This window comes from Arachis ipaensis, chromosome B06 (assembly GCF_000816755.2).
Source record: "Arachis ipaensis cultivar K30076 chromosome B06, Araip1.1, whole genome shotgun sequence".
Taxonomy (NCBI): Eukaryota; Viridiplantae; Streptophyta; class Magnoliopsida; order Fabales; family Fabaceae; genus Arachis; species Arachis ipaensis.
The window spans coordinates 17,519,218-17,542,656 of record NC_029790.2 but is presented as its reverse complement, the minus strand read 5'-3'; the positions used below and the strand labels follow the sequence as shown (position 1 = coordinate 17,542,656).

The following is a 23,439-nucleotide window of genomic DNA, read 5'->3' as shown; positions in this document are numbered from 1 at the left end:
TTTATTGGCTAATTCTTTTAAAAGATAATAGATTATCTTTATTTTTTTAAAATAAAGAGTAAACTACCATTTCTACCCACGAAAGTTGAATTCGCTGACACATCTACCCATAAAAAAAAGAAATTACCATTTGTACCCATAAAACATGAGTTCTATATAACAAAATTATCCAAACACTAAAAAATCACATAAAAACCCCAAATTATCCTTATCATCATCTGCATCATCTTTTTTTCTCCACCACCACCGCCACTAATCCCATCCTCTCTCTTTCTCCTTCCATTTTCTGAGCTCGTTGCCGCCGCCAGAGTCCGTCAACTCTGCCAACTCCTTCCTCTCTCTCTCTCTCTCTCTCTCTCTCTCTCTCTCTCTCTCTATTTTGCTTTTCTCTCTTCTACTTCTTCGAATGGTTGTGTGATGTAGGTTTAATGGTCTCTGGGTTTGTAGACTGGGGAAGAGGGGGTGGAACCGTGGACTGGACAGGGACTGGAGCTCTGTGTCAGCGAGAGATGGAGGGCTAGCTGGAACGGGTTGGGGCAGCGGTAGCGATCAGGCAATGGTAGTGGCTCTAGGGTTGTAAAAGGCAGCGAAAACAAAAGGCGACGGTGGTCCTGGGCTCGCGGAGGTAAGGCGAGGGGAAGAAGAAGAAAGAGAGAGGGAAATGGTGGAGGAGGAAAGAAAGGGGGAAAGGACGCGGTGGCGGTGAGTGGAGGTTGGGTGGGACTTGACGGCGCCAGCGACTGTTCAGTGCCGCGGCGATGGTTACGTAGAGGAGCTAAGAAGGGGTGAGAGAGAGGAAGAAGAGTGAAAATCGGGTGAGGGGGGACAGCTTGGTGTTCGCCGGTGGTGGTGCAGTGGTCTCAGACAATTTGCTTTTTCTATTGTTGTTGTTGTTGTTTTATGTGAAGAAGATGATAATGGAGGTATAATAGTGGTGGTGGTGATGGTAGTGATGAAGGAAATGAGGTGGTGGTGCCTTTGAATTGAGTGATGATGGTAATTAGGGTTTAGGGTGGTGGTGAGAAAGAATTTCAGTAGTGGGTTTGGGATTGGAAAAGTGGTGGTGTGGAGTAAGTGGTGGTGGTAGGGTAATTTGGGAATTTCAAATATTTTTTTTGGATTTGGATAGTTTTGTTAGAAAAAGTTTATATTTCATGGGTACAAATGGTAATTTTCTTCTTCTATGGGTAGTTATGTCAGCGTTTTTAACTTCGTGGGTACAAATGGTAGTTTACTCTAAAATAAATATATAATTAAGAATTTATTTAGTAACGCATCTGTTAAATAGGAAGTGTTCCGAGGGTTACCTGAAACTGAAGGCCGATCTCGGAGGAGATCTGCTGTGGTGGTCGGAACTGTCGTGTCTGACTTGTTGGATCTGGTGGTGCTGCTGATCCTTGATCACCGGAGGGGGTGGTACCTGCAAGAGACTCTGATGCTTAAGTTAGCACGTGCTTTAGGTAAGTTTTTTGTGTAGAATCAGAGTGTGTGTTATACCTGGGTGCTCCAGTGTATTTATAGTAGTGTAGAGTGACCTTTATGGAGATAAGTTAGTTATCTTATCTTATCTTTGAGCGAAGTTACCTTATCTTTTAGGCCAGCCACCTTTAGAGTGGGCTGCGTCCTTTTATTTGGGCCTATTTGGGTCTCTGAGGCGTTTGTCCGAGCTCTTTGCGAAGAGGTCGGTAATGGACCAACCTTCCAAGAGGTCGGTAATGAACCAACCTTTCAAGAGGTCGGTAAGGGACCAACCTTCTAAGAGGTCGGCCTATTTGCTTTAGATCATCTCGGATCTTATATCTTGGACCGGTGTATAAATAGTGCCCCTGCTTGAGCTTTGACCTTCCTATGAGGACGTGCTTTTAAGCTTCGACCTCTTTAGGAAGTCATGTTCAAGCATCTTGCTTGGTTCGTGTCCGATCTGCCTTTGAGTGGTAATGTGGGTTTTTTACCCTTGCCTTTTTGGATCATGCCTTGTTTTGAGTTTGTGTTGTCAACCATCTGCTTTGGCGGAGTTGTCCTTGTGGCTTAGTGTCCAGGCTTTTAGTGACTTGTCCGATAACTTTTTAGTGTTCTTTATATAGAATCTTTTTAGTCTCGGATGACTTTTGTAGCGCGGTTTTGAGCTCCATCCTTCTTTGAGCGGAGTTGTATCCCTTTTGGCTAAGCACTTTTGAGCCTTTAAGTTGTTTCTCAACCTTTAGGCTTGTTCTTTTTCGAGATCGTACTTGCGCCTCTGTTTAGTTGACGTCGACCTGTACGACTTTGCTACCCGGGCTTTTTAGTCACATTCCAATAACTTTTTAGGTAGTGTTCTGATAAGGAACCTTTTCTTTATAGTTTGTTTGGATGACTTTTTAGCGCCATTTTGAGGTCGTGCTTTCGCTTTTTAAGTAGCGTCTCTTTTCGAGACTTGTACCCTTTAGCTTAGCACCTCGGGCCTAGGTTTTTCAACCTTTTTGGCCTTTTTGTTCCCTTTTTAGTGATCTTTTTATTGGTCCGACTTCTCTATCGGGCCTTCTCAAGTTATTTTTAGTAATCCATTTTTAGTCAGACCTCGTTAGGTCGCTTTTTATGGGTTACTTTTTATAACTTCTTGCATTAATCTGCTTCTATCGCTTTCACCTTGCCGACTTCTTTGTAATCGGTTGATGAATTTGGTTTTCACCTTGCCAACCTCTTTGTAATCGGGCGATGAATTTGGTTTTCACCTTGCCGACCTCTTTGTAATCGGGTGATGAATTTTTGCGTTTTATGAGCTTAGATTAATGCGTTTTGGTAGGAAACTTTTTAGGAAATTGGCAACTTTTATTTGAATAATAAATGAAATAAAAACATAAATATAAGTATGTACATATGAGTGCTTACCCTTAGAGGTCGGGCAGTTTCTTAGATCTCGGCCTGGCGCCTCATTAAAAAACCTTTTCAGGAAAAAGAGTGCCCCTTGACCTAAGATCTTTACTTTTCTCTAGCTATAGTACCTTCTTAGGTTACAGGCATGCCATGACCTTGGTAGCTCTCGCCCTTCGAGGTCGGACACCTTGTAGTAACCTTTCCCCAGTACTTCTGCTACTCGGTATGGTCCTTTCCAGTTAGCTGCTAGCTTCCCTTCTCCTGACCGACCTGCTCCGATATCATTTCAGATTAAAATGAGGAAGCTTCGTTGGACTACCTTTCGATTATACCTCAGAGCCATTCGACGCTTTAGGGCTTCCTCTCTAATCCGGACTTCTGGAAGTAGGTCGAGCTCCTCCCTTTGAGCTTGGGGGTTTGTATCTTCATTGTAGAGGATCGTCCTAGAAGATCCTTCTTCTAACTCCACGGGAATCATTGCCTCCATTCCGTAAGCAAGTCGGAATGGTGATTCTCCAGTGGTTGAATGTGGTGTTGTCCGGTATGCCCAGAGGACCTGCGGGAGCTCTTCAGCCCAAGCTCCCTTAGCGTCCTGTAGTCTTCATTTTAACCCGGCCAGTATGACTTTGTTGGCGGCTTTCGCCTGTCCATTGGCTTGTGGGTGCTCTATAGAGGTAAACTGGTGCTTGATTTTCAAATTATCTACCAGATTTCTGAAGCCCGTGTCGGTGAATTGAGTGCCATTGTCTGTGTTAATGGAGTGTGGCACCCCAAACCTTGCAACAATGTTTCTGTATAAGAACTTCCGACTTCTTTGGGCGGTGGCAGTGGCCAAAGGTTCTGCCTCAATCCATTTTGTGAAATAGTCTATTCCAACAATGTGGAACTTAACTTGCCCTAATCCCAGGGGGAAGGGTCTGAGGAGGTCGAGCCACCATTTTGCCAATGGCCAGGGTGAAATGACACAAATGAGTTCTTCGGGTGGTGCGATGTGAAAGTTCACGTGCTTATGGCATGGAGGGCATATTTTGACAAACTCTGTTGCTTTATTTTGCAAGGTCGGCCAGTAAAATCCAGCTCGGAGTACCTTTATGGAAAGAGATCGCGCCCCAAGATGGTTGTCGCACATGCCACTGTGGACTTCTTCGAGAACTTCCCCTGTAGCAGAGGTCGGGACGCATTTTAGGAGGGGCGTAGAGATTCCTCTCCTATATAGGACGTCGTGTACTATAGTCCTTTCCAGTTAGCTGCTAGCTTCCCTTCTCCTGACCGACCTGCTCCGATATCATTTCAGATTAAAATGAGGAAGCTTCGTTGGACTACCTTTCGATTATACCTCAGAGCCATTCGACGCTTTAGGGCTTCCTCTCTAATCCGGACTTCTGGAAGTAGGTCGAGCTCCTCCCTTTGAGCTTGGGGGTTTGTATCTTCATTGTAGAGGATCGTCCTAGAAGATCCTTCTTCTAACTCCACGGGAATCATTGCCTCCATTCCGTAAGCAAGTCGGAATGGTGATTCTCCAGTGGTTGAATGTGGTGTTGTCTGATATGCCCATAGGACTTGTGGGAGCTCTTCTACCCAAGCTCCCTTGGCATCCTGTAATCTCCATTTTAACCCGGTCAATATGACTTTGTTGGTGACTTTCGCCTGTCTATTGGCTTATGGGTGCTCTATAGAGGTGAACTGGTGCTTGATTTTTAAATCAGCTACCAGATTTCAAAAGCCTGTGTCGGTGAATTAAGTACCATTATCTGTGGTGATGGAGCATGGGACCCCAAACCTTGTGACAATGTTTCTGTATAGAAATTTTCGACTTCTTTGGGCGGTGGCATTAGCTAATGGCTCTGCTTCAATCCAGTTTGTGAAGTAATCTATGCCTACAATGAGAGACTTGACTTGTTCGGACCCCTGGGGGAATGGTCCAAGGAGGTCAAGCCCCCACCTTGCGAATAGCCAGGGTGAAGTAACGCAGATGAGCTCCTCAGGTGGAGCTATATGGAAATTGGCATGCTTCTGGCATGGTGGGCATGTCTTGACAAACTCTGTTGCTTCCCTTTGCAAGGTCAGCCAGTAGAAACTGGCATGGAGCACCTTTTCGGCAAGGGCTCGTGCCCCAAGGTGATTGCCGCACATGCCACTGTGGACTTCTTCAAGAACTTCCCTTGTAGCGGAGGTCGGGATGCATTTTAGGAGAGGTGTAGAGATTCCTCTCTTATATAGGATGTCTTGTATTATGGTGTAGTACTGTGCTTCTCGTAGAGATTCTTCTCTGCGGGAAATGTTTTGTAGAGATTCTTCCCTTCTCGTAGGATGTCTTGTAGAGATTCTTCTCTGCGGGAAATGTTTCTGACTTGAGGTAGTTGATTATGAGAGTAATCCATCTTTGATCCTGTCCTGATATGGCTAGGATCTTTTCTTCCTCCAAGGTTGATGGACTTCAGAGTGTTTCTTGGATGAGACTTCTATTATTGTCCCCTGGTTTGGTGCTGGCTAGTTTTGAGAGTGCATCAGCTCGGGTATTCTGTTCTCCGGGTATGTGTCGGATCTCATATCCCTTAAATTGTCGTGAGCTGTTCTTTGGTTTTGTCAAGGTATTTTTTCATAGTGGGATCCTTAGCTTGATAGCTCCCTTCTATTTGCGAAGTGACTATTTGGGAGTCGCTAAAGATGGTAAGTCTTTGAGCTCCCACTTCCCTAGCCAGTCTCAAGCCAGCCAGTAGTACTTCATACTCAGCTTGATTATTTGAGGCAGGAAACTCGAACTTTAAGAAGAGCTCGATTTGTGTTCCCTGATCGCTCTCTAAGATGACGTATGCACCACTCCCGGTTTTGTTTGAGGAGCCGTCCACATAGAGGCTCCACTCTGTGGGGGTGCCTGGGGTGTTAGTGTATTCTGCGATGAAGTCGGCCAGGTACTGAAATTTGATAGCTGTCCACGCTTTATATTTGAGGTCGAATTTGGATAACTCAACTGCCCATTGTAGGATTCTTCCAGCTAAATCTGTTTTCTGTAAGATCCCCTTTATGGGTTGGTTAGTCCGTACTCTGATGGTGTGAGCTTGAAAGTACGGTCGGAGTCATCGGGAAGTGAGTATGAGGGCGTAGGTGAACTTTTCTATCTTTTGATAGTTCAATTCAGCCCCTTGTAAAGCCTTACTGATGAAGTAGATGGGTTGTTGCCCACTTTCGTCTTCTCTGACTAGTGCTGATGCTATTGCCCGACTTCGTACAGCGAGGTATAGTATGAGCTCTTCGCCTTGCTGAGGTCGAGTAAGGACAGGTGGTTGGCATTGGCAAGTATTATGGTAATGACCATGGGGTCATCGTGCCTTGGGATGATGCCCATAGCGTCTTCTTGGGTGAAAGTAATAGTGGGGAGGTCGGGTGACCGGTCCCTTTGATATACCTCTTTAATTTGTCTTTTGCGAGACAATTTAGAGATCTCTCCTCCTGCGAATCCACCGTTTATCATGTGAACATGCCTCTCGGGGGTGTGAGGGGGACGTTCAGCTCGTCCGACCTCTTCATCCCTTCTTCTCTTCCTCGATTCGTCTATTTTGTTGGCCAAGAACCTGTCTAGTCTTCCTTCCCGGGCTAGCTTATCTATGACGTTCTTTAGGTCGTAGTATTCGTTGGTGGGGTGCTCGTAGACTCGGTGGTATTTGCAGTACTCTGTCTGACTTCCTCCTCTTTTATGCTTAATCGGGCGAGGGGGCGGGATCTTCTCAGTGTTGCATATCTCTCTTGTAAACATCCACAAGGGACACCCTGAGGGGAGTGTAGTTGTGGTATTTTCTAGGTTTTTCAGTAGGCTGGTCTTCTTTTTTCCTGGACTCTTTATCCTTGTCCCGAGGCGGGTAGGAGAATCTGGATTTAGAGGTTTCTCCTAGTCGAGAGTTCTCCTCCATATTAATATATTTTTCAGCCCGTTCTTGTACCTTGTTTAGAGATGTTGGGTGCTTTTTGGATATGGAGTGGCTAAAGGGTCCTTCTCGTAGACCATTGATGAGACCCATGATGGCTGCTTCTGTTGGCAGACTTTGTATGTCCAAACATGCCTTGTTGAATCTTTCCATGTAGTTGCAAAGGCTTTTCCGATCTCCTTGCTTAATCCCTAACAGGCTTGGGGCATGTTTGGCTTTGTCTTTCTGGATGGAGAATCTGGCTAGGAACTTCTTGGCGAGATCATCGAAGCTTGTTATTGATCTTGGCGGCAAACTGTCGAACCACTTTATGGCTGTCTTGGTCAAAGTGGTCGGGAAAGCTTTACAACGGATTGCATCTGAGGCATCCGTAAGATACATCCGACTTCTGAAGTTGCTAAGGTGATGGCTTGGATCAGACGTGCCGTCATACAGAGTCATGTCGGGGGCTTTGAAATCCTTCGGGACTTTACCCTTCATGATCTCTTTTGTGAACGGAACTTGGTCCTTGTAGGGGTTGTCCTCGTGGCTGGATCGAGTGGTCTTAGTTTTGAGATCAGCTTCGAGCTTTAGAAGTTTGTCCTCCAGCTCTTGATGTCGTCTTGTTTCTCTACGAATGTCTCGCTCGGCCTCCTGCTATCGGTCGGCTTCTTGTTCTAGCTGTTTAAGGCGATACTATTGTTCTCGGATAGCTTCCAAGATTTCTGTGTTTGGGGGTTGTTTATCCTCCTTATTTTGAGGTGTTTCTTTTAGTATGGTATCCGTATTCTTGTGCGGCGTTCTGTCTTCCAAGCCAGAGTTGTGGTCATTGTCAATGTTGTCCTCTATGATGATGGGATGACTTCCAGGGTCCCCGGCAACGGTGCCAATGTTCTAAGAGTTACCTGAAACTGAAGGCCGATCTCGGAGGAGATCTGTTGTGGGAGCCGGAACTGTCATGTCCGACTTGTTGGATCTGGTGGTGCTACTGATCCTTGATCACCGGAGGGGGTGGTACCTACAAGAGACTCCAATGCTTAAGTTAGCACGTGCTTTAGGCAGGTTTTTTGTGTAGAATCAGAGTGTGTGTTATACCTGGGTGCTCCAGTATATTTATAGTAGTGTAGAGTGACCTTTCTGGAGATAAGTTAGTTATCTTATCTTATCTTTGAGCGAAGTCACCTTATCTTTTAGGCTAGCCGCCTTTAGAGTGGGCTGCGTCCTTTTATTTGGGCCTACTTGGGCCTCTGAGGCGTTTGTCCGAGCTCTTTGCGAAGAGGTCGGTAATGGACTAACCTTCCAAGAGGTCGGCCTATTTGCTTTAGATCATCTCGGATCTTATAGCTTGGACCGGTGTATGAACAGGAAGAAACCCTAATTTTCTATCTTTCATTTCAATCATTTATGCATTTCACGTTTCTCTCTTCTTCTCTCTCCACCCACTTTCCACATCTCTCAAAACCTAACTTACTTGACCATTACCGTTGCCATTCACTCTTTTTCGCATCCACGGGGTTCATCTTAAGTTGGTTATAGCCGCTATACGCATTAAAAAATGAGAACATCTCAGGCCCAGATGGCACCTATGACAATTTCAGGGAACAGTGGCTCGGAGAAAACCATGTGGTCACTAAGGCTAAGCGGTGAAATAGCAGTTACGCCCCAAGATCAGAAAGAAGGAGAAGGAAGGGAGCTTTGACAGTTTTTTTGACCGACAAAGAGACCGGACTTTGATCGAAGGAGAAAGATGAGAACGATGGAATTGAGAAAGGATCTGTCGGCCGGCCTTTCAACTCGATCCCGCAACAAAAGGTAAACTAGAATTTAAATTTTAGATCTTTGATTTGATTACGAAATCGTAAATTGGATTAACGTAATTATTTTGTAAGTCATCTTTACAAAAAAATAATAGATTGAATTTAAATTTAAAGATGAATATTAAATGAAAAAATAAAATATCTTAGTTATTTGTTACGATATCTTTACAAAAAATTGGATTTAATTTGAATATTAGTTGGAAAATTATAATATCTTTCTGATTTATTAGGATATCTTTATAAAAAAATAGATTTTTTTTTGTTTTCTTTGTTAGTTATCTCTATAAATAACAGTATTTATCATGAAGTTTTAAACCTAACACTCTTTTTTCAATCACTACAGATCAAAGCAGCAGAGAATATGAGTAAAGTAATCATGCTTATTTTTGTTAAATGATCGGATTATTAATCTTTTGTAAACTCTGTTTAGTAGTTTTTTTAGTCTAATAAAAATACTGAAATTTATTTGGCTTGAGCAGTACACACTGGATGCCTCTATAACTTCTAAGGAAGAATCAAACATGGACTTCTTCGCCTTGGATGAGAAGGTAATCTATTTTTTGGCTACAATATCCGAATATGCATTACTTTCTTGGCATACTCTGTTTAACATGTCTTTAATTATCTTTTGTGATGTTTATATTTACTGTGTTGTTACCTTATTTTATAAGTAACGCGTCTTATTTTATGGCATCTTGTAGCTTGGAAAGGGTGTTACCGAGGCATTGTCAACGATGATTCGCGAAGCTGTTGTTTAAGGGATAACAACAGTTCTCCCAGAAATTGTGAAAATGGTTTGTCCCTCACTAAAAAGTGGGAGTGACAGTGTAAAGTTTTCGAATACTGCTCCAGTTGTTACACCGTCGTCGGACACTTTGAAACGCATAAAGCTTTCGAATATTACTCCAGTTGTTACTCCGCTGTCGGACCCTTTGAAAAAAATACTTGATGTCAATCCCTCAATGTGTTTGGGTGATGAACCAGTCATGAAGAAGAGTACTTGGAGGTGCAAGGAAAAAAAGCGTGGATTACCGGTCTCCGTAGTTAAAGTTTTATGTTTTTATTTTTAAATAACAACTATTAAATACCACTTAGATAGCATTTGATCAAAATAGTACACAATAGAAAGATGTTATAGTTCACAAAATACAACATCATTCAACCATTGGATTTGCCACTGTTCCCATTTAGAGGTGAAGAACTTTTTAGTATTCTCACATATTATAATATTAATGTTAAGTCATAAAATACAATCTCTTTCTCAACTTCTCCTCTCTTTTTCACTAGATATGAGGTCTTTGTTTCACTGTTGAGGGATTTAGGCTCGTGAGTACCAGTTTCTTTTTCTGGTCACCATATTGTGCCTGTTACTGACATTGGAAGGTTGATTAGAATCCTGATTAATACTAGGGAGCTAAATTTCAATTAGTGGTATGAGAATTTGATTTGTTGATGTCATGGAAAGCTGATCAGTTGAGAGGACATTATTGACAAATAAGTAACAGTGCCTAAAATAATTATCATATTTTTTGGAGTTGCAGAAAGAATTGTAATTTGCGGAGAAGCTTCCTCCAAGGCGTCCATGGCTTTACTACAACAACTACAATCCAAATATGGACGGGGATGACATGCCACATGTGAGTACTTAACTTTTCGGATAACGTTAGTAGATTAAAAATTTTTTATTTTTAATATGAAAAAAAATATCTGGCTGATTTTGTGTGTATACTTTGAGTAAATAATTAACATTATAACATTGTGCTTTTCCATTCTCGGTAATTAAGTTGGTCAAAAAAATTATATTTTATGCAAATGCAATTTTAGTATTTATATTATCGATGTAAGTGTGGCTTTAGTTAGTAACTTATAAATATTTTTTCTGTAGTTTAAAACACTTGCCATGTTTTTATTAGATCTGAAAACGCTAAAATCCAACTTATAAAATATTTATATTATTTTTATAATTGCTTTTTTTTTTCACACTTTGTGTTGATCAAAATGAATGAGTACTGAACTTATTTTTTGTTGCCATTATTTTTATAGTGTTTGGACTTTTTATTTCAGCCAATTAAAGAGATGAAATTTTTTGATAAAAAAATTGGCCATTGCTACTTACATCTTTGGAAACAATTTGGATCCAGAGTAAGTAAAATTAATTTATTTCTCATTTTATTGCTAATTTGTCATATAATTTTTTTTATAACCTTTTCTACCACTATAGTATAATATTCTGATTTTATGATTTTATGGAAGTACTTGCTCCAAACGATCATTGTAGTGGCACACGCAAGACTCTTCTGACTATAATGCCCGGCAAGTCAATAATTGGTGATGTAAGAATTAGTTTTGCATTATTTATTTATTATCCTTGTAAAATTATCAAATTTGGATTGGTGCAGAATAACCATGATTGTTTGTACTACATAGGTCCTTACCTTAGTTTATTCGATGCTCACCAAAGGGCATTTTGGGCCAGAAAGAAACAAATATGGCAACCAATGGTTTCTGCCACCGAAATTTTCTATAAATTTATTTATAGTTCGAAATTTAGTCTTCAAAATTAATATATCTTCCCAGATAGACTAGAAACATAATAAGATTCCTCACTTAGTTCAATATTCATCGTAGCAAATTGTTTTAAGCCTGAAACAGAACTGTGTCGGCACAATGAAATACATCAAGGATAACTTCATGGGAGATCTTGCCAGTTTACACCAGGTTTGTTAATTTTATTGAACTATCAATTAATTCGTATAATAATATTTCATGGCTGTTTTTAGTTAATGTTATTTTCCGAATGTTGTAGATTTTTGTGCCAGTTTACCTTAATGGCCATTGGTTTCTCATAGTGGTTGATTTACTTTACGAGATCGTGAGATATCTAGACTCTTTCAAAAAGGGCACATTGATGACAGAGCGTAAGAGTGTCATTAACAATGTGTTAAACTACCTTGAAAATTTTTTATCCGACAAAAACTTTGGTGAAACACCTTCCTTTAGAAACATTCAATTTTCTAAATATAAATTCAATGAGCTAGCTGTCCCGCAACAATCTGCCAAATCGTAAGTTTAAATATACCATTTTTCAAAGTATATATTCAATTTAGTGGTTGTTTATTCTTTTGTTATATTGTTTTGTTAATATGTGCATTGAATTGTGGCAAAGGAATGACTGTGGAATTTGGGTCGCTCAATGGATGCACCTCAATCGCTATTGGAGCCTCAGTAATAAGACATGGGTAAGAAAAATATCATTGTTAATAAAGTTATGTTTATTCCATTATGTGATATCATTGTTACTATCTGTTAGGTTGTCAATGATTACACAAGGATACGCCTAGCTGTGGATTTGGTGAATGACTCTAATAACTCGAAGCGGGATATCATAGTGGAGCTTGCTGTCACTGACTGGAATAAAAAGATGCAGCAGTCTGTCATGCAGACTTAGGATTTTATAACCTTTTTTATTAGAAGTTATGGCTTGAATTAGACCATTTTAATTTTCTTTAAAATACAAGCTATCTTTATATCTTGCACTTATTTCTTTTGGACTATTTAAATATATGTGGATCTTTTTATTTATAATGATTTATTTCAGTTAGTTGATGTACGTGCTGTTTCATGTTCAAACTTTTCCCTTTGTGAGTGATTGTTGAATTTTATCAATGGTTTGTATTTAATTGTATGTTCTGCTCAATATAAGAGTCATAAAAGCCAGCTATATAGCAGCCAATCACCCCTGTTTCCTATGATGTACAAATTGCTGTTCCCATCAGCAGGCCAGGGGTGTTTTAATAATCATCAAATAAACACGATCTACTAACAAATCTTTGGCAGAGTTTTAATTTATTAGTGTTATATATTTATTTACATTTGAAATCCTATTAATAATAAGGTTCATATTTGCATGCTGAGAAGCAAACGATTGTCCCATTGAACATTGGTTAATGACAAAGCAGTAGCTGCAATATGGTTTGAACTCAACCCCGCTGCTTGAATTTGATCCTTCTGAGATCCATGCTCAATGTATCTATCAGGCAGAGTCATGGCTCGCCACTGCACCAACACAAACATGGAGAGAAACATGCTCATTGTCATTCAATATAATGATGAGGTTAGTGTCAAGAAAATCAGCATTGTTCAGTAATCTTAGGGAATCCAACAAGTCCACCAGTTTGTCGAATGGTGTGCATCTTGGATCTTCTTTCGATGAGAATCTTATGAGCATAGGCCTGATGACCAACATCCCAAATGATCTTGTCTTGAGAAGTGTTGAAGACATGGTGAAGTGCCATTGTTAGGTCTGCCACACCAAGGCTTGAACTTAAATGTCCACCGGTCTTTGACACCGTGTAAACAATCTCTTCACGAAGCTCATCAGCAAGCGCCTCAAGTTCTTCAATCGACAGATTCTTCATGTGGATTGGGTAGTTGGTGCACGAAATTGTGATCTCAATGGCGCCAAAAACTTGGTACGCACAATCATAATCTCAATTCTTCTTCACAACTTCGCACAACTAACCAGCAAGTGCACTGGGTCGTCCAAGTAATAAACCTTACGTGAGTAAGGGTCGATCCCACGGAGATTGTCGGCTTGAAGCAAGCTATGGTTATCTTGTAAATCTCAGTCAGACAGATTCAAATGGTTATGAGGTTTTGATAATTAAAATATGAATAAAATAAAATAATGATAGAAATACTTATGTAATTTATTAGTGGGAATTTTAGATAAGCGTATGGAGATGCTTGTTGCTTCTGAATCTCTGCTTTCCTACTGTCTTCATTCAATCATTCATACTCCTTTCTATGGCAAGCTGTATGTTGGGAGATCACCGTTGTCAATGGCTACCGTCCGTCCTCTCAGTGAAAATGGTCCAAATGCGCTGTCACCGCACGGCTAATCATCTGTCGGTTCTCACTCATGTTGGAATAGGATCCATTGATCCTTTTGTATTTGTCACTACGCCCAACACTCGCGAGTTTGAAGCTCGTCACAGTCATCCCTTCCCAGATCTACTCGGAATACCACAGACAAGGTTTAGACTTTTCAGATCTCAGGAATGACCGCCAATAATTCTAGCTTATACCACGAAGACTCTGATCGTGAACCAGGAGGCTAAGAGATATGCATTCAAGCTTGTTTTCATATAGAACGGAAGTGGTTGTCAGGCACGCGTTCATAAGTGAGAATGGTGATGAGTGTCACATAATCATCACATTCATCATGTTCTTGTGTGCGAATGAATATCTTAGAATAAGAATAAGTATGAATTGAATGGAAAAGCAGTAGTACTTTGTATTGATTCATGAAGAATAGCAGAGCTCCACACCTTAATCTATGGGGTGTAGAAACTCCACCGTTGAAAATACATAAGTGATAATGGTTCAGGCATGGCCGAATGGCCAGCCTCCAAAATGTGATCAATGGTCTCAGTTTTGAAATATGAAAACTAGATACAAAATAAATCTCTAAAAGTAGTTTTTATACTAAACTAGTAACTAGGGTTTACAAAAAATGAGTAACTAAGCGCAGATAGTGTAGAAATTCACTTCTGGGACCACTTGGTGTGTGCTTGGGCTGAGCATTGAAGCTTTCATGTGTAGAGACTCTTCTTGGAGTTAAACGCCAGCTTTGGTGCCAGTTTGGGCGTTTAACTCCAGCTTGTAACTCAGTTCTGGCGTTTAACGCTAGAATAGAGCAGGAAGTTGGTGTTTAAATGCCAATTTGCATCGTCAAAACTCGGGCAAAGTATAGACTATTATATATTGCTGGAAATCCCAGAATGTCTACTTTTCAACGCAATTGAGAGTGCGCCAATTGGATTTATGTAGCTCTAGAAAATTCACTTCAAGTACAGGGAGGTCAGAATCCAACAGCATCTGCAGTCCTTTTTCAGCCTCTGAATCAGATTTTTGCTCATGTCCCTCAATTTCAGCCAGAAAATACCTGAAATCACAGAAAAACACACAAACTCATAGTAAAGTCCAAAAATGTGATTTTTATTTAAAAATTAATAAAAATATACTAAAAAGTAGCTAAATCATACTAAAAACTACATAAAAATAATGCCAAAAAGCGTATAAATTATCCGCTCATCAGTAGTTTATTGTGTCCAACACTGGGGTTTCTGGCTTCTGTCCTGAGAAATTCAGACCACTACAAGGATGAAAAACTCACTTGGTCAGACTCGTAGCGGCGGTACGGTAACATCAGCTGTGCCAAAACAATCAACCACCATGAAGGACTTAAAAACTCGAAACTAAATCAAATATCCTGACAATAAACCACAGAACACAGAAATTTCACCTCATACGGATGCAAGGAAAACAACATGAATTCTTCAAATAAAAATGTTGTACTGTAGCAATACCATATTGACTGCTACTATTGACTGCTTTAATGCCATAGTTTAGCAGTATAACATCTAGTACAACAAATTCAGCTTGCAAGCCCAGGAATGATGCACTAAGATAGTATCATCCTATTCCCTAATATATTACTCAGACAAAAAAATATGTGCATTTATCATTTGCTGCTCCAATACTCTCTTTTTCTCAGGAAGAGAACACAGGTTCCAAATCGTCTTTTCCTTTAGCATACAGATTGATACTTGTTGAGACATCAAGCATGGAATGTATATTACAGTTATAATAATTTTTCATGCATTTCGTAAATCAAACAGAATTTTAACATGCATTTTAGCATGAATAAGAACCAACAAGAGACCCTTTTGAATTTTAGCATGAATAAGATCAACAATAATTTTAACTATATAAATCAAAACTATTGAATCCTTCTGCACATTTCAGCCGAGTGTAACGATGACAAGTTATGATAAATATCTAAAAATTTAATTATAAAAAATTTATATCAACCTCAAAGCACCACTATTTGAAATCCAAGAATTTAACTAACATCTTAAACCATACTCTCATGAGTATATACAAGTACATGCTACTACATCCCACTGAACTTCGAATAATGTCCTTGTTGTACAACCTGTTCTCCACAGCACAAACAAATTTGAGAGAAATGAAAAGAACTTCAACGAATCATAATGTGATTTCAAATAGTTTAAAACTTACCAAAACACTAAGTTTCAACAATGCAATTATTCATCTCTTATTATTTATACCTGTAATAGCCACTGATGACTTCCATATGGTGGGATGGGAGTCTCATGACCATTAATCAATCCTGAATCACCTAGCCCAAAATCTTGCTGCACAGATGCATTTACTTCTATATTTGGCACTGCTAATGTCTCTTGAGAAGCCACAGGTTCCTTGGGAAGCTCCTATGAAAAAATAATACATGGAGTCAAAAATTCTATCAAGTATAACTACAACATAGAGGTTACGAGTTTATTTTAATTCAAGTAACAACTAATGCAATATTGTATCTTACTGACCTCTTCGGTACCAAAGCTAGCTTGCGTGCCACTACCAGTCTTATCACCCAAATCGTCACCGTCATTCCTCACAGGACATTTATTCTTTACATGACCAGCACTGTTGCATTTAGTGCACCTCCGTTTACCCCTCTCCTTTTTCCCCTTGGGTGCTCCTTTTGTCTTGACCACTAAAGGGTCACCAACAAAGTTTGGCGTGGGAGAATCTCTTGTTTGTCTTTTCAAGCCAGATTTTTGTTCTAGTGTTTGGGTCCAACGACATACTTCATTCATAGTGTCATGGAAAGAAGGACCATCTTGAGCTTCTAAGAATACCATCCACGTAGTTGCCACTGACAATGCGCCATAGCGCATTAAAAATTCTCTTTCTCTGTCTTGCATAGTGCTTCCAGCAGAACTTTCATCCAGATACTTCTTGGCATCCTTCGACCATCTTTTCAAAAGAAGACTATTTGGCAACTTCTGTAAACCTACCCTTTTCATTGCACAAAACATGTGGCTGCAAGGAATGCCTTCACTACTCCACTGACTACGTTCACACTCCATATGCTCAGTATTGCGATCATAAAGTACGTTATATATATGTTGCCTCCTGTCACACTCCTTAACGTTTAACACAACAGTGGTTGATATGTTTTCCTCATTTATTACATCTAATGCGACCAATCCTTGAATCTCCTTTTTTACTTCTCCAAGAATCTCTCTTGTGTAAAAATTGGCAGTAGAAAGCTCCAATGCTTCTAGCCCAGTAGTTAGAACGGGCTCCCTATACAACGTCTTAAATTGAGAAACTAATTCATTATTTCTATAGTCCCTAAGAGCATGTTCAAGATTTTGGACTAACTCTAGAAGACTTTGGCAAATGCAAATAAACCTCTTGATGAAGTTGTTTATCGCCTCACACCTTGATGTTGTTCTAAATCCAGCACAGAATTTATCTCTCAAGTAAGCACTTTCCCAACTTTTCCTCTTCTCATATTCATTTAGAACCCATTCATTTTCCTCCAACCCATATTTTTTTTTATCATATTCTCACAATATTCTTCAAATTCATTCGGATGCCATGGAGCATACAAACATCTTCTGAAGTCGTTGGAAAAAAAATTTTTTTTTTATGTTTGTCGTTACATTCTTCTGAATGTGCCAACCACATAATCGGTGAGTTACATTTGGGAAGATTTCTCGAATTGCTGCCTTCATTGCTTCGTCACCGTCTGTGACCACAACACTGGGAGACTTGTTCAGCATGACTTCTAGAAAATTTTGCAACAACCACGTATATGTTGCCGTCTGTTCGTCCTCTACCAAGGCAAAGCCAAATATACATATTTGGCGGTGATGTAGATTTGAATGTATGAGTGTTGTGCATAAGGTTGAGATTGGATATAGTTAATGAATTATGTTAAATAAGTTAAAATTGTTCTGATTAGGTTTGGAATAGTTGAGACTTGATGATTGAGAATATGACATATTTAAAAATGGTAATTGAGTGATTTGAACCAAGTTGGGTTTGAGAATTTCTCAAAATAAGCATTGTGCAATATTTGGTAAAAATGAGTTTTTGACCAACTTTAACGGGTCACAACTTGCCGCTTGAAGTTTGGATTTCAATGAAATTTATCTTAAATTAAAAATGGTGGTGAGAGCTTTAAAATGGTTTAAGAATGATGAAAAATAATTTTGTAGAGGAAGTTATGAGTGATTAAAAATTTGTGTTTTAAATTGAATTCTAAGAGTTTGTTGAAAACTATAATTTCTGGTATGTGTGCCCACACACACTATGGTGCATGCGCACAGAACAGAACGGGTAATAATGCTCGTGCGTACGCACGAGGGGTATGCGTACGTATGCCCAGGAATTTTGCAAGTTGTGCATACGCACAGGGATTATGCGTATGCACAAGCTGGGAATTGCGTTCGGGTGCGTGTGTGTGTACGCACAAAGGTGATGTGTATGCACAAGCTCTATTTTCAGACTTAAACTCTGTTTTTAACTGTTTGACTTTTTTGGTAAACTTGTAAACTTTCGTAACCCACTAATTAAGGTCCGACAACTTGTTTTTAGGCTTGGAAATGAGTGTGAACCTATGGATCATATTAGATTGTCATTTTTGAATGAGATTATGAACTTAAGCTAATGAATATTGATGGAAGCCTGTGAGTAATGAGTTTACAGAATACTGAATTGAGATAAGTCATGAACGATGAGATTGACGATGATTGAGTATAGTCGGATTGGCTGAGATGGCAAAGTTCGGGTGATATCCCCCTTGTGTATGATTTAAGTATCTGTTTATTGGCGATGTCTGGGTGTTATCTCGCTTGCGTGACGAATTGAATATTGAATATTGATTGATATGATGCCTCTCTGGGTAGATGCAAGGGTGTGATTCGCCCCATTTGTTTTGGGTTGAGGATTGAGACTCCTTGAGTAGATGCAGTGGTTCACCCTACTTGCTCCGGATTGAGACTTGAGATTTTATTGACCCTCCGTTGCAAGATGTGGCCGGATATTTATAGCTTTTTGGATAATTCCTCCAAGAGATGTGAATTCTTCTTGGGGATGTACACACCGAGGGACTGTCTAAGGTTAGCTACCAGACATATCAGGTTTGATTGTATAACTGGCAAATGAGCTCATTGGCCATAGGGCAAACATGCATCATATTCATTTGTGTGTATTGTTTTGGTGTGCATCTTGTAATTGGTTTGCCTTCTTAATTAAATGTATCTATATGCTACTTAATCTAAATGCTTTATCTGTTCTCTCTATCTGTATATTTCTTGTATTGTTTTGCCTGTGTTTGCATAACTAAGAGATCCCTCATACTAGCAGTAGTGACGCTGAGGGTTGTTCTGGATGAGAATGTGATAATTAGTGGTTTGTTGTTAAATGAGTTTGTCACTGAAATTACTAAGTTGGAGCCATTCTGATAATGAGAAGATTTATGATTTGTATTGAGAGTAATTGGGAATCGGAGATCATTTATTAGCTAAAATTTAGTTTCTGATTATCCTGTTTAGTTTAGAAAGGACCCTAGGTTTGAACTTTAGGTTGAGTGGAGTGTAGGATCGCCTAGTGTGTTCGTGTCATCTTACATCATCTCTATTTGGAATTGTTACCCTATTGAGAACTCGAAAGGATAATGTTCTCACCCGTGTTAGGAATTGTTTATTTTACAAATGCAGGACATGAGGCACCTTGTTGAGCGTGCTGATTTTTTTTTTGGAAGCGAAGATTGTCTTTTGGGACTTTATGTTGTACTTAGTTTAGTTGTATTCTCCACTTTTATATTTTAATTTGTATATCCCTCTTAGATGTTAATTATGGAGAAACATGATTTATGTTTATTCTTTTGTTATATTTTTGGGCTGTGTATATATTTCTAGTCGGCCTTTGCTTCGTAGGTCGAGACTACTTACTTGATATGTATCCCTTTTGGAAAAGTATTACATAAGCCAGATTTCTACCTTCCCTATTTGGGTGCAATTTTAGGGAGTACCTGAGTGCTTTAAGTCGATAGAGGTGGAGAGAAAGTTGGGAGGAAAATGGGGGAGGTGCTGGATGCAGGATTATTTGAAATAAAAAGGAAGGTCAAATCCTTAAAGCTAAAGTGATGATCAATAATGAGAGACCAATCAAGGATAGTCTGAAATTACAGGGGCCGAATCAAGCTACTATGGAGATTGGTCTGTGCTATAAAAGAATTGGAATCTTCTGCACCTATTGTGGTTATTTAGGACATGGTACTAAAATATGTCCTTTTTTTTAACGGACTCAACAAATAATGTGGTGAAAGAAGACAAAGTACATAGGTGAGTGGTTAAAAGCTGACCAAGTTAGAAGACGAGTGAAGATAAAAAAAAGAGCTTGGTAACACCAAGACTAGTGCCTCACACAACCCGAAGCAGCAGCAGAAGAAGAAACCAGCCTCATTGTGGCTCCTTGATGATTTTGCAAAACTAAGCATGAAAGGAAGCGGAACTTGGGGGGTAAGCAGCAGCTCTTGTGGGTATGACTTAGCTCTTGGAGAAAATAGTAATAATGTTAGAGAATGAGTCAAAGAGAAGATAAGCAACACAATGACCTCGGCCTTGAATGACATTTCTTTTAGTAGAATAATGGAGTGTAGTTTTTGCAAGAAACTCGGTAAATAAAAAAAAATATACGTCTTTTACTCAAATGGTGAGGCAAGGAAAAAGAAACATTAAGAAGATAACTGGAGAAAAAAGGGAAATAGGTGGGAAAGAGAATGAAGTCAGCTTGAAGAAAATTTGCCTAGGTTTGGAGTCTGACAATAATTTAATAGTGGAGGGTGCCAGCCAACAAATGATCCCCATGAACTATGAAGTGCTTAATTTGGAATTGTCGGGGTTTGTGAAGACCCCTGACAATCCAAAATTTAAAAGGGATTTGTAGATCCCACTCCCCAAGATTGGTTTTCTCTGTGAAAACAAAAACCAATCTCGATTAGTGGAACGTAAGATTAAGAGCTGTAGTTTTGGAAGCTAGTTTTTAGTCAATCCTTTGGGATCTGTGGGGGAATACTTTGGCTTGGAGGGAAGACATAAATGTTCAGGTAGTGGGTTCAGGAGAGTTTTATATTACTGTTAGGGTGGAAGACTCAAATTCGCCTTTATTACTGGATTCTAGCTCCCAGGTTGAGCGATCTAAGCCTCGATTCAAATTCCAGGAACACTAGTGTGGGATGAGGAGGTTCAGAAGCAAGTACTAGAAGCATGGGGTACAATTGTTGAAGGTTCTCCTATGTCTTGCCTTGCCCAGAAGCTAAAATTCTGTAGACACAAGCTGGTTAAATGGCAACAACAGAATATAGTAAATTCTCAGAAGAAAATTGAAGATCTCCTTAAGAAACTAGAAGAACTAAAATCAGCAAGTATCAATGGGGGGGATAGAAATCACTATTTTGGAAAGTCAACTAGGAGAGGTGTATGGTAAAGAGGAAAGCTACTGGAAAGAAAAGTCATGTATTAAGTGGTTAAAGGTAGGATACTAGAATTCCAAATTCTTCCACCAAAGTTTTCAATCTCGAAATCGTAGAAATAAGATATGAAAGTTAATTGATCAAGATGGTGCGATGGTAACCTCTCATGCTGAGATTGCTGGGGTGGCAGAGAAAAGTTATAAAGATTTATTTACATCAGTCAATCAACTAGAATCGGAGAAAGTATTTGCTGATTTTCATCTAAAAGTTACTAATACAATGAACCAGAAGCTGACCAGACTAGTGTCCTTGGAAGAGGTGAAGAGGGCTGCCTTTTCTATCCATCTTTTGAGTGCTTTGGATGATGATGGTTTTATTGCTAAGTTCTTTCAGGTTTATTGGGATGTTGTTGGATTAGATGTTTTTCATGCGATTAATAGTTTCTTTGGGATTAGGAGACTGCTGAAGGCTTTCAATCACACCCAGATATGTCTTATTACAAAGATTCTTAATACTACAGAAATTACACAAGTAAGACTTATTAGTCTTTCCTCTGTTATTTATAAGATCATTGCAAAAGTGCGGGTGCATAGGTTACAAGGGATCATGAATAAATTAGTGAGTCACAACCAATGTGCTTTTTTGAAGGGTAGACTAATTTTAGATAATAGTTTCATTGTACATAAATGTATGCATTATCTGAAGATTAAAAAGATGGGGCTTGTAAACGAGATGACTGTGAAATTAGATATGAGCAAGGTCTATGATAAGGTGGAATAAAATTTTCTATGGTTTATACTATGGAAGTTGCGGTTTAATTCTAGATGGATTGGTTGGATTCAAGAGGTGGTGACGTTTGTTTCTTACTCTATCGTTGTGGAAGGACAATCTTTTGACTTTTTTAGGCCAAGTAGAGAGATTAATCAGGGTGATCCTCTATCCCCATATTTTTTTTTATTGTGCAGAAGGACTCTCCTTCTTGCTACACAAGGCAGAGCAAAACAAAGCTATTGAAGGATTCTATATCAACCGAAAAAGCCCTGTGATCAACCACCTACTGTTCACAGATGACTCTATTCTATTCTATAAAGCCTTTAATGACAGTTGTCTTCAAATTATCTAGTTGTGGAAGAGTATGAGGGGTTTAGTGGTCAAAAGTGAATATAAACAAATCGGCAATTTTCTTTAGCCATAATACCCCTTTCATGTTTTAAACTTTCGAACAACCTCATTCATGAAATTCACAGTATACTAAAGCAATTTTCGTGGAGTCAAAAGGGTTCGGAACGAAAGATGGCATGAATTAGTTGGGACTAGATGTCTAGACCTAAGAAAGAAGGGGACCTTTATTTCAAAGATCTCAGGGCTCAGAATTTGGCATTATTAGACAAGTAGTGCTGGAAAATAGTTCAACAACCTAATTCACTACTTGCTAAAATGCTGAAAGAAAAATATTTCAGATATGAAAATGTGATGAATGCTAAAGTTTGAATTATACCTTCTTGGGACTGGAGAAGATTCATGAAGGACACAAAGTCATTGAAAAAGGCTTGTGATGGGAAATAGGTTCTGGTTGCAATGTCAAAATCTTCTCTGATCCTTGGCTCCCCCCACCTCACTCGTTCACGCTGCAATGTGGGACCATACCTGATGGACACGTGAATCAACTGTATTAGGTCAAGGACTTGTTTGATCCAAGCAAAAACTGGAATGACCAACTTATTAGAAATATTTTTCCTCAGAATATAGCTCAACGCATCAGAAAAGTAAAAATCGGAGATGGAGAGGATATACTTACCTAGATCCATAGTAAATCAGGTATGTACAACACCGCATCTAGCTATTTGGTAGCATATCAGTTCTACCACGCCCCTTTTGAAGCACTTCCAGAAACAAACAGAGGCAGAGTATGTGGAAGAAATTGTGAAAACTAAAAATTCCGTCCAAGATCAAAATCTTCCTCTTGCGAGCTTTGCATGAGAGATTGCCGGTCATGGAAGTTATTCACCGTTAGTTTCCCACTTCCTCACTGAGCTGTCCCATAAATTGTGGTAAAAAAGAATCGATTTTTCATTGTCTTTTTTCATATCCAAATGCAAAATCAGTCTGAAAAAAAGAGAAATTAAACAACCTAAAGCTCAGAGACAATTATGCTACCTTTCTCCAAGTTTGGTTGGCAACAAGAGACGACCTCCGAAGACGGCAAGATGAACACTATTTGCTGCGTCTTCTTGCAATTGTAGCATGGAACATATGGAAAAGTAAGAACAAGTGATTTTTTTTGGTTTTTTGAGCATGAAGACACCTCACTAGACACAATAGCTTCAGTTTCCCTTTGTCTCCTTCATGAAATTGAAGCAGAATTATAGTTAAACCAGACCGATCAACAGCAAGATTTCGACCCTTATACCTCATGTATGGCTAGACATACCTCTACCACCAGGCTAATTATCTTCTTACTACAAAGTGTGTTAATAATTTTATATATTAAATACATAGTGCAATAGTG

General features: G+C 39.4%; 1 protein-coding gene across 4 annotated transcripts; it reads right to left on the bottom strand.

The window, feature by feature from the left end:
• On the bottom strand, window positions 15,323–23,399 carry LOC110263205. Of its 4 annotated transcripts, none has more exons than XR_002348411.1 (4): window positions 23,088–23,399; window positions 22,729–22,959; window positions 22,429–22,577; window positions 15,323–15,870 (listed from the first exon to the last, which is right to left on the bottom strand). XR_002348411.1 is itself a non-coding variant. In XM_021104163.1 (3 exons), exons 1-3 carry the CDS (start codon window positions 16,528–16,530, stop codon window positions 15,531–15,533), a joined length of 747 nt encoding a protein of 248 aa, XP_020959822.1. In that variant the 5' UTR covers window positions 16,531–17,595; the 3' UTR covers window positions 15,323–15,530. The 4 variants fall into 4 exon arrangements, 2 of the variants coding, with proteins under 2 accessions (XP_020959822.1, XP_020959821.1); XR_002348410.1 differs by having other exon boundaries at window positions 22,729–22,964; window positions 23,088–23,398; XM_021104163.1 differs by lacking the exons at window positions 22,429–22,577; window positions 22,729–22,959; window positions 23,088–23,399 and adding an exon at window positions 15,985–17,595 and having other exon boundaries at window positions 15,323–15,572; window positions 15,709–15,867.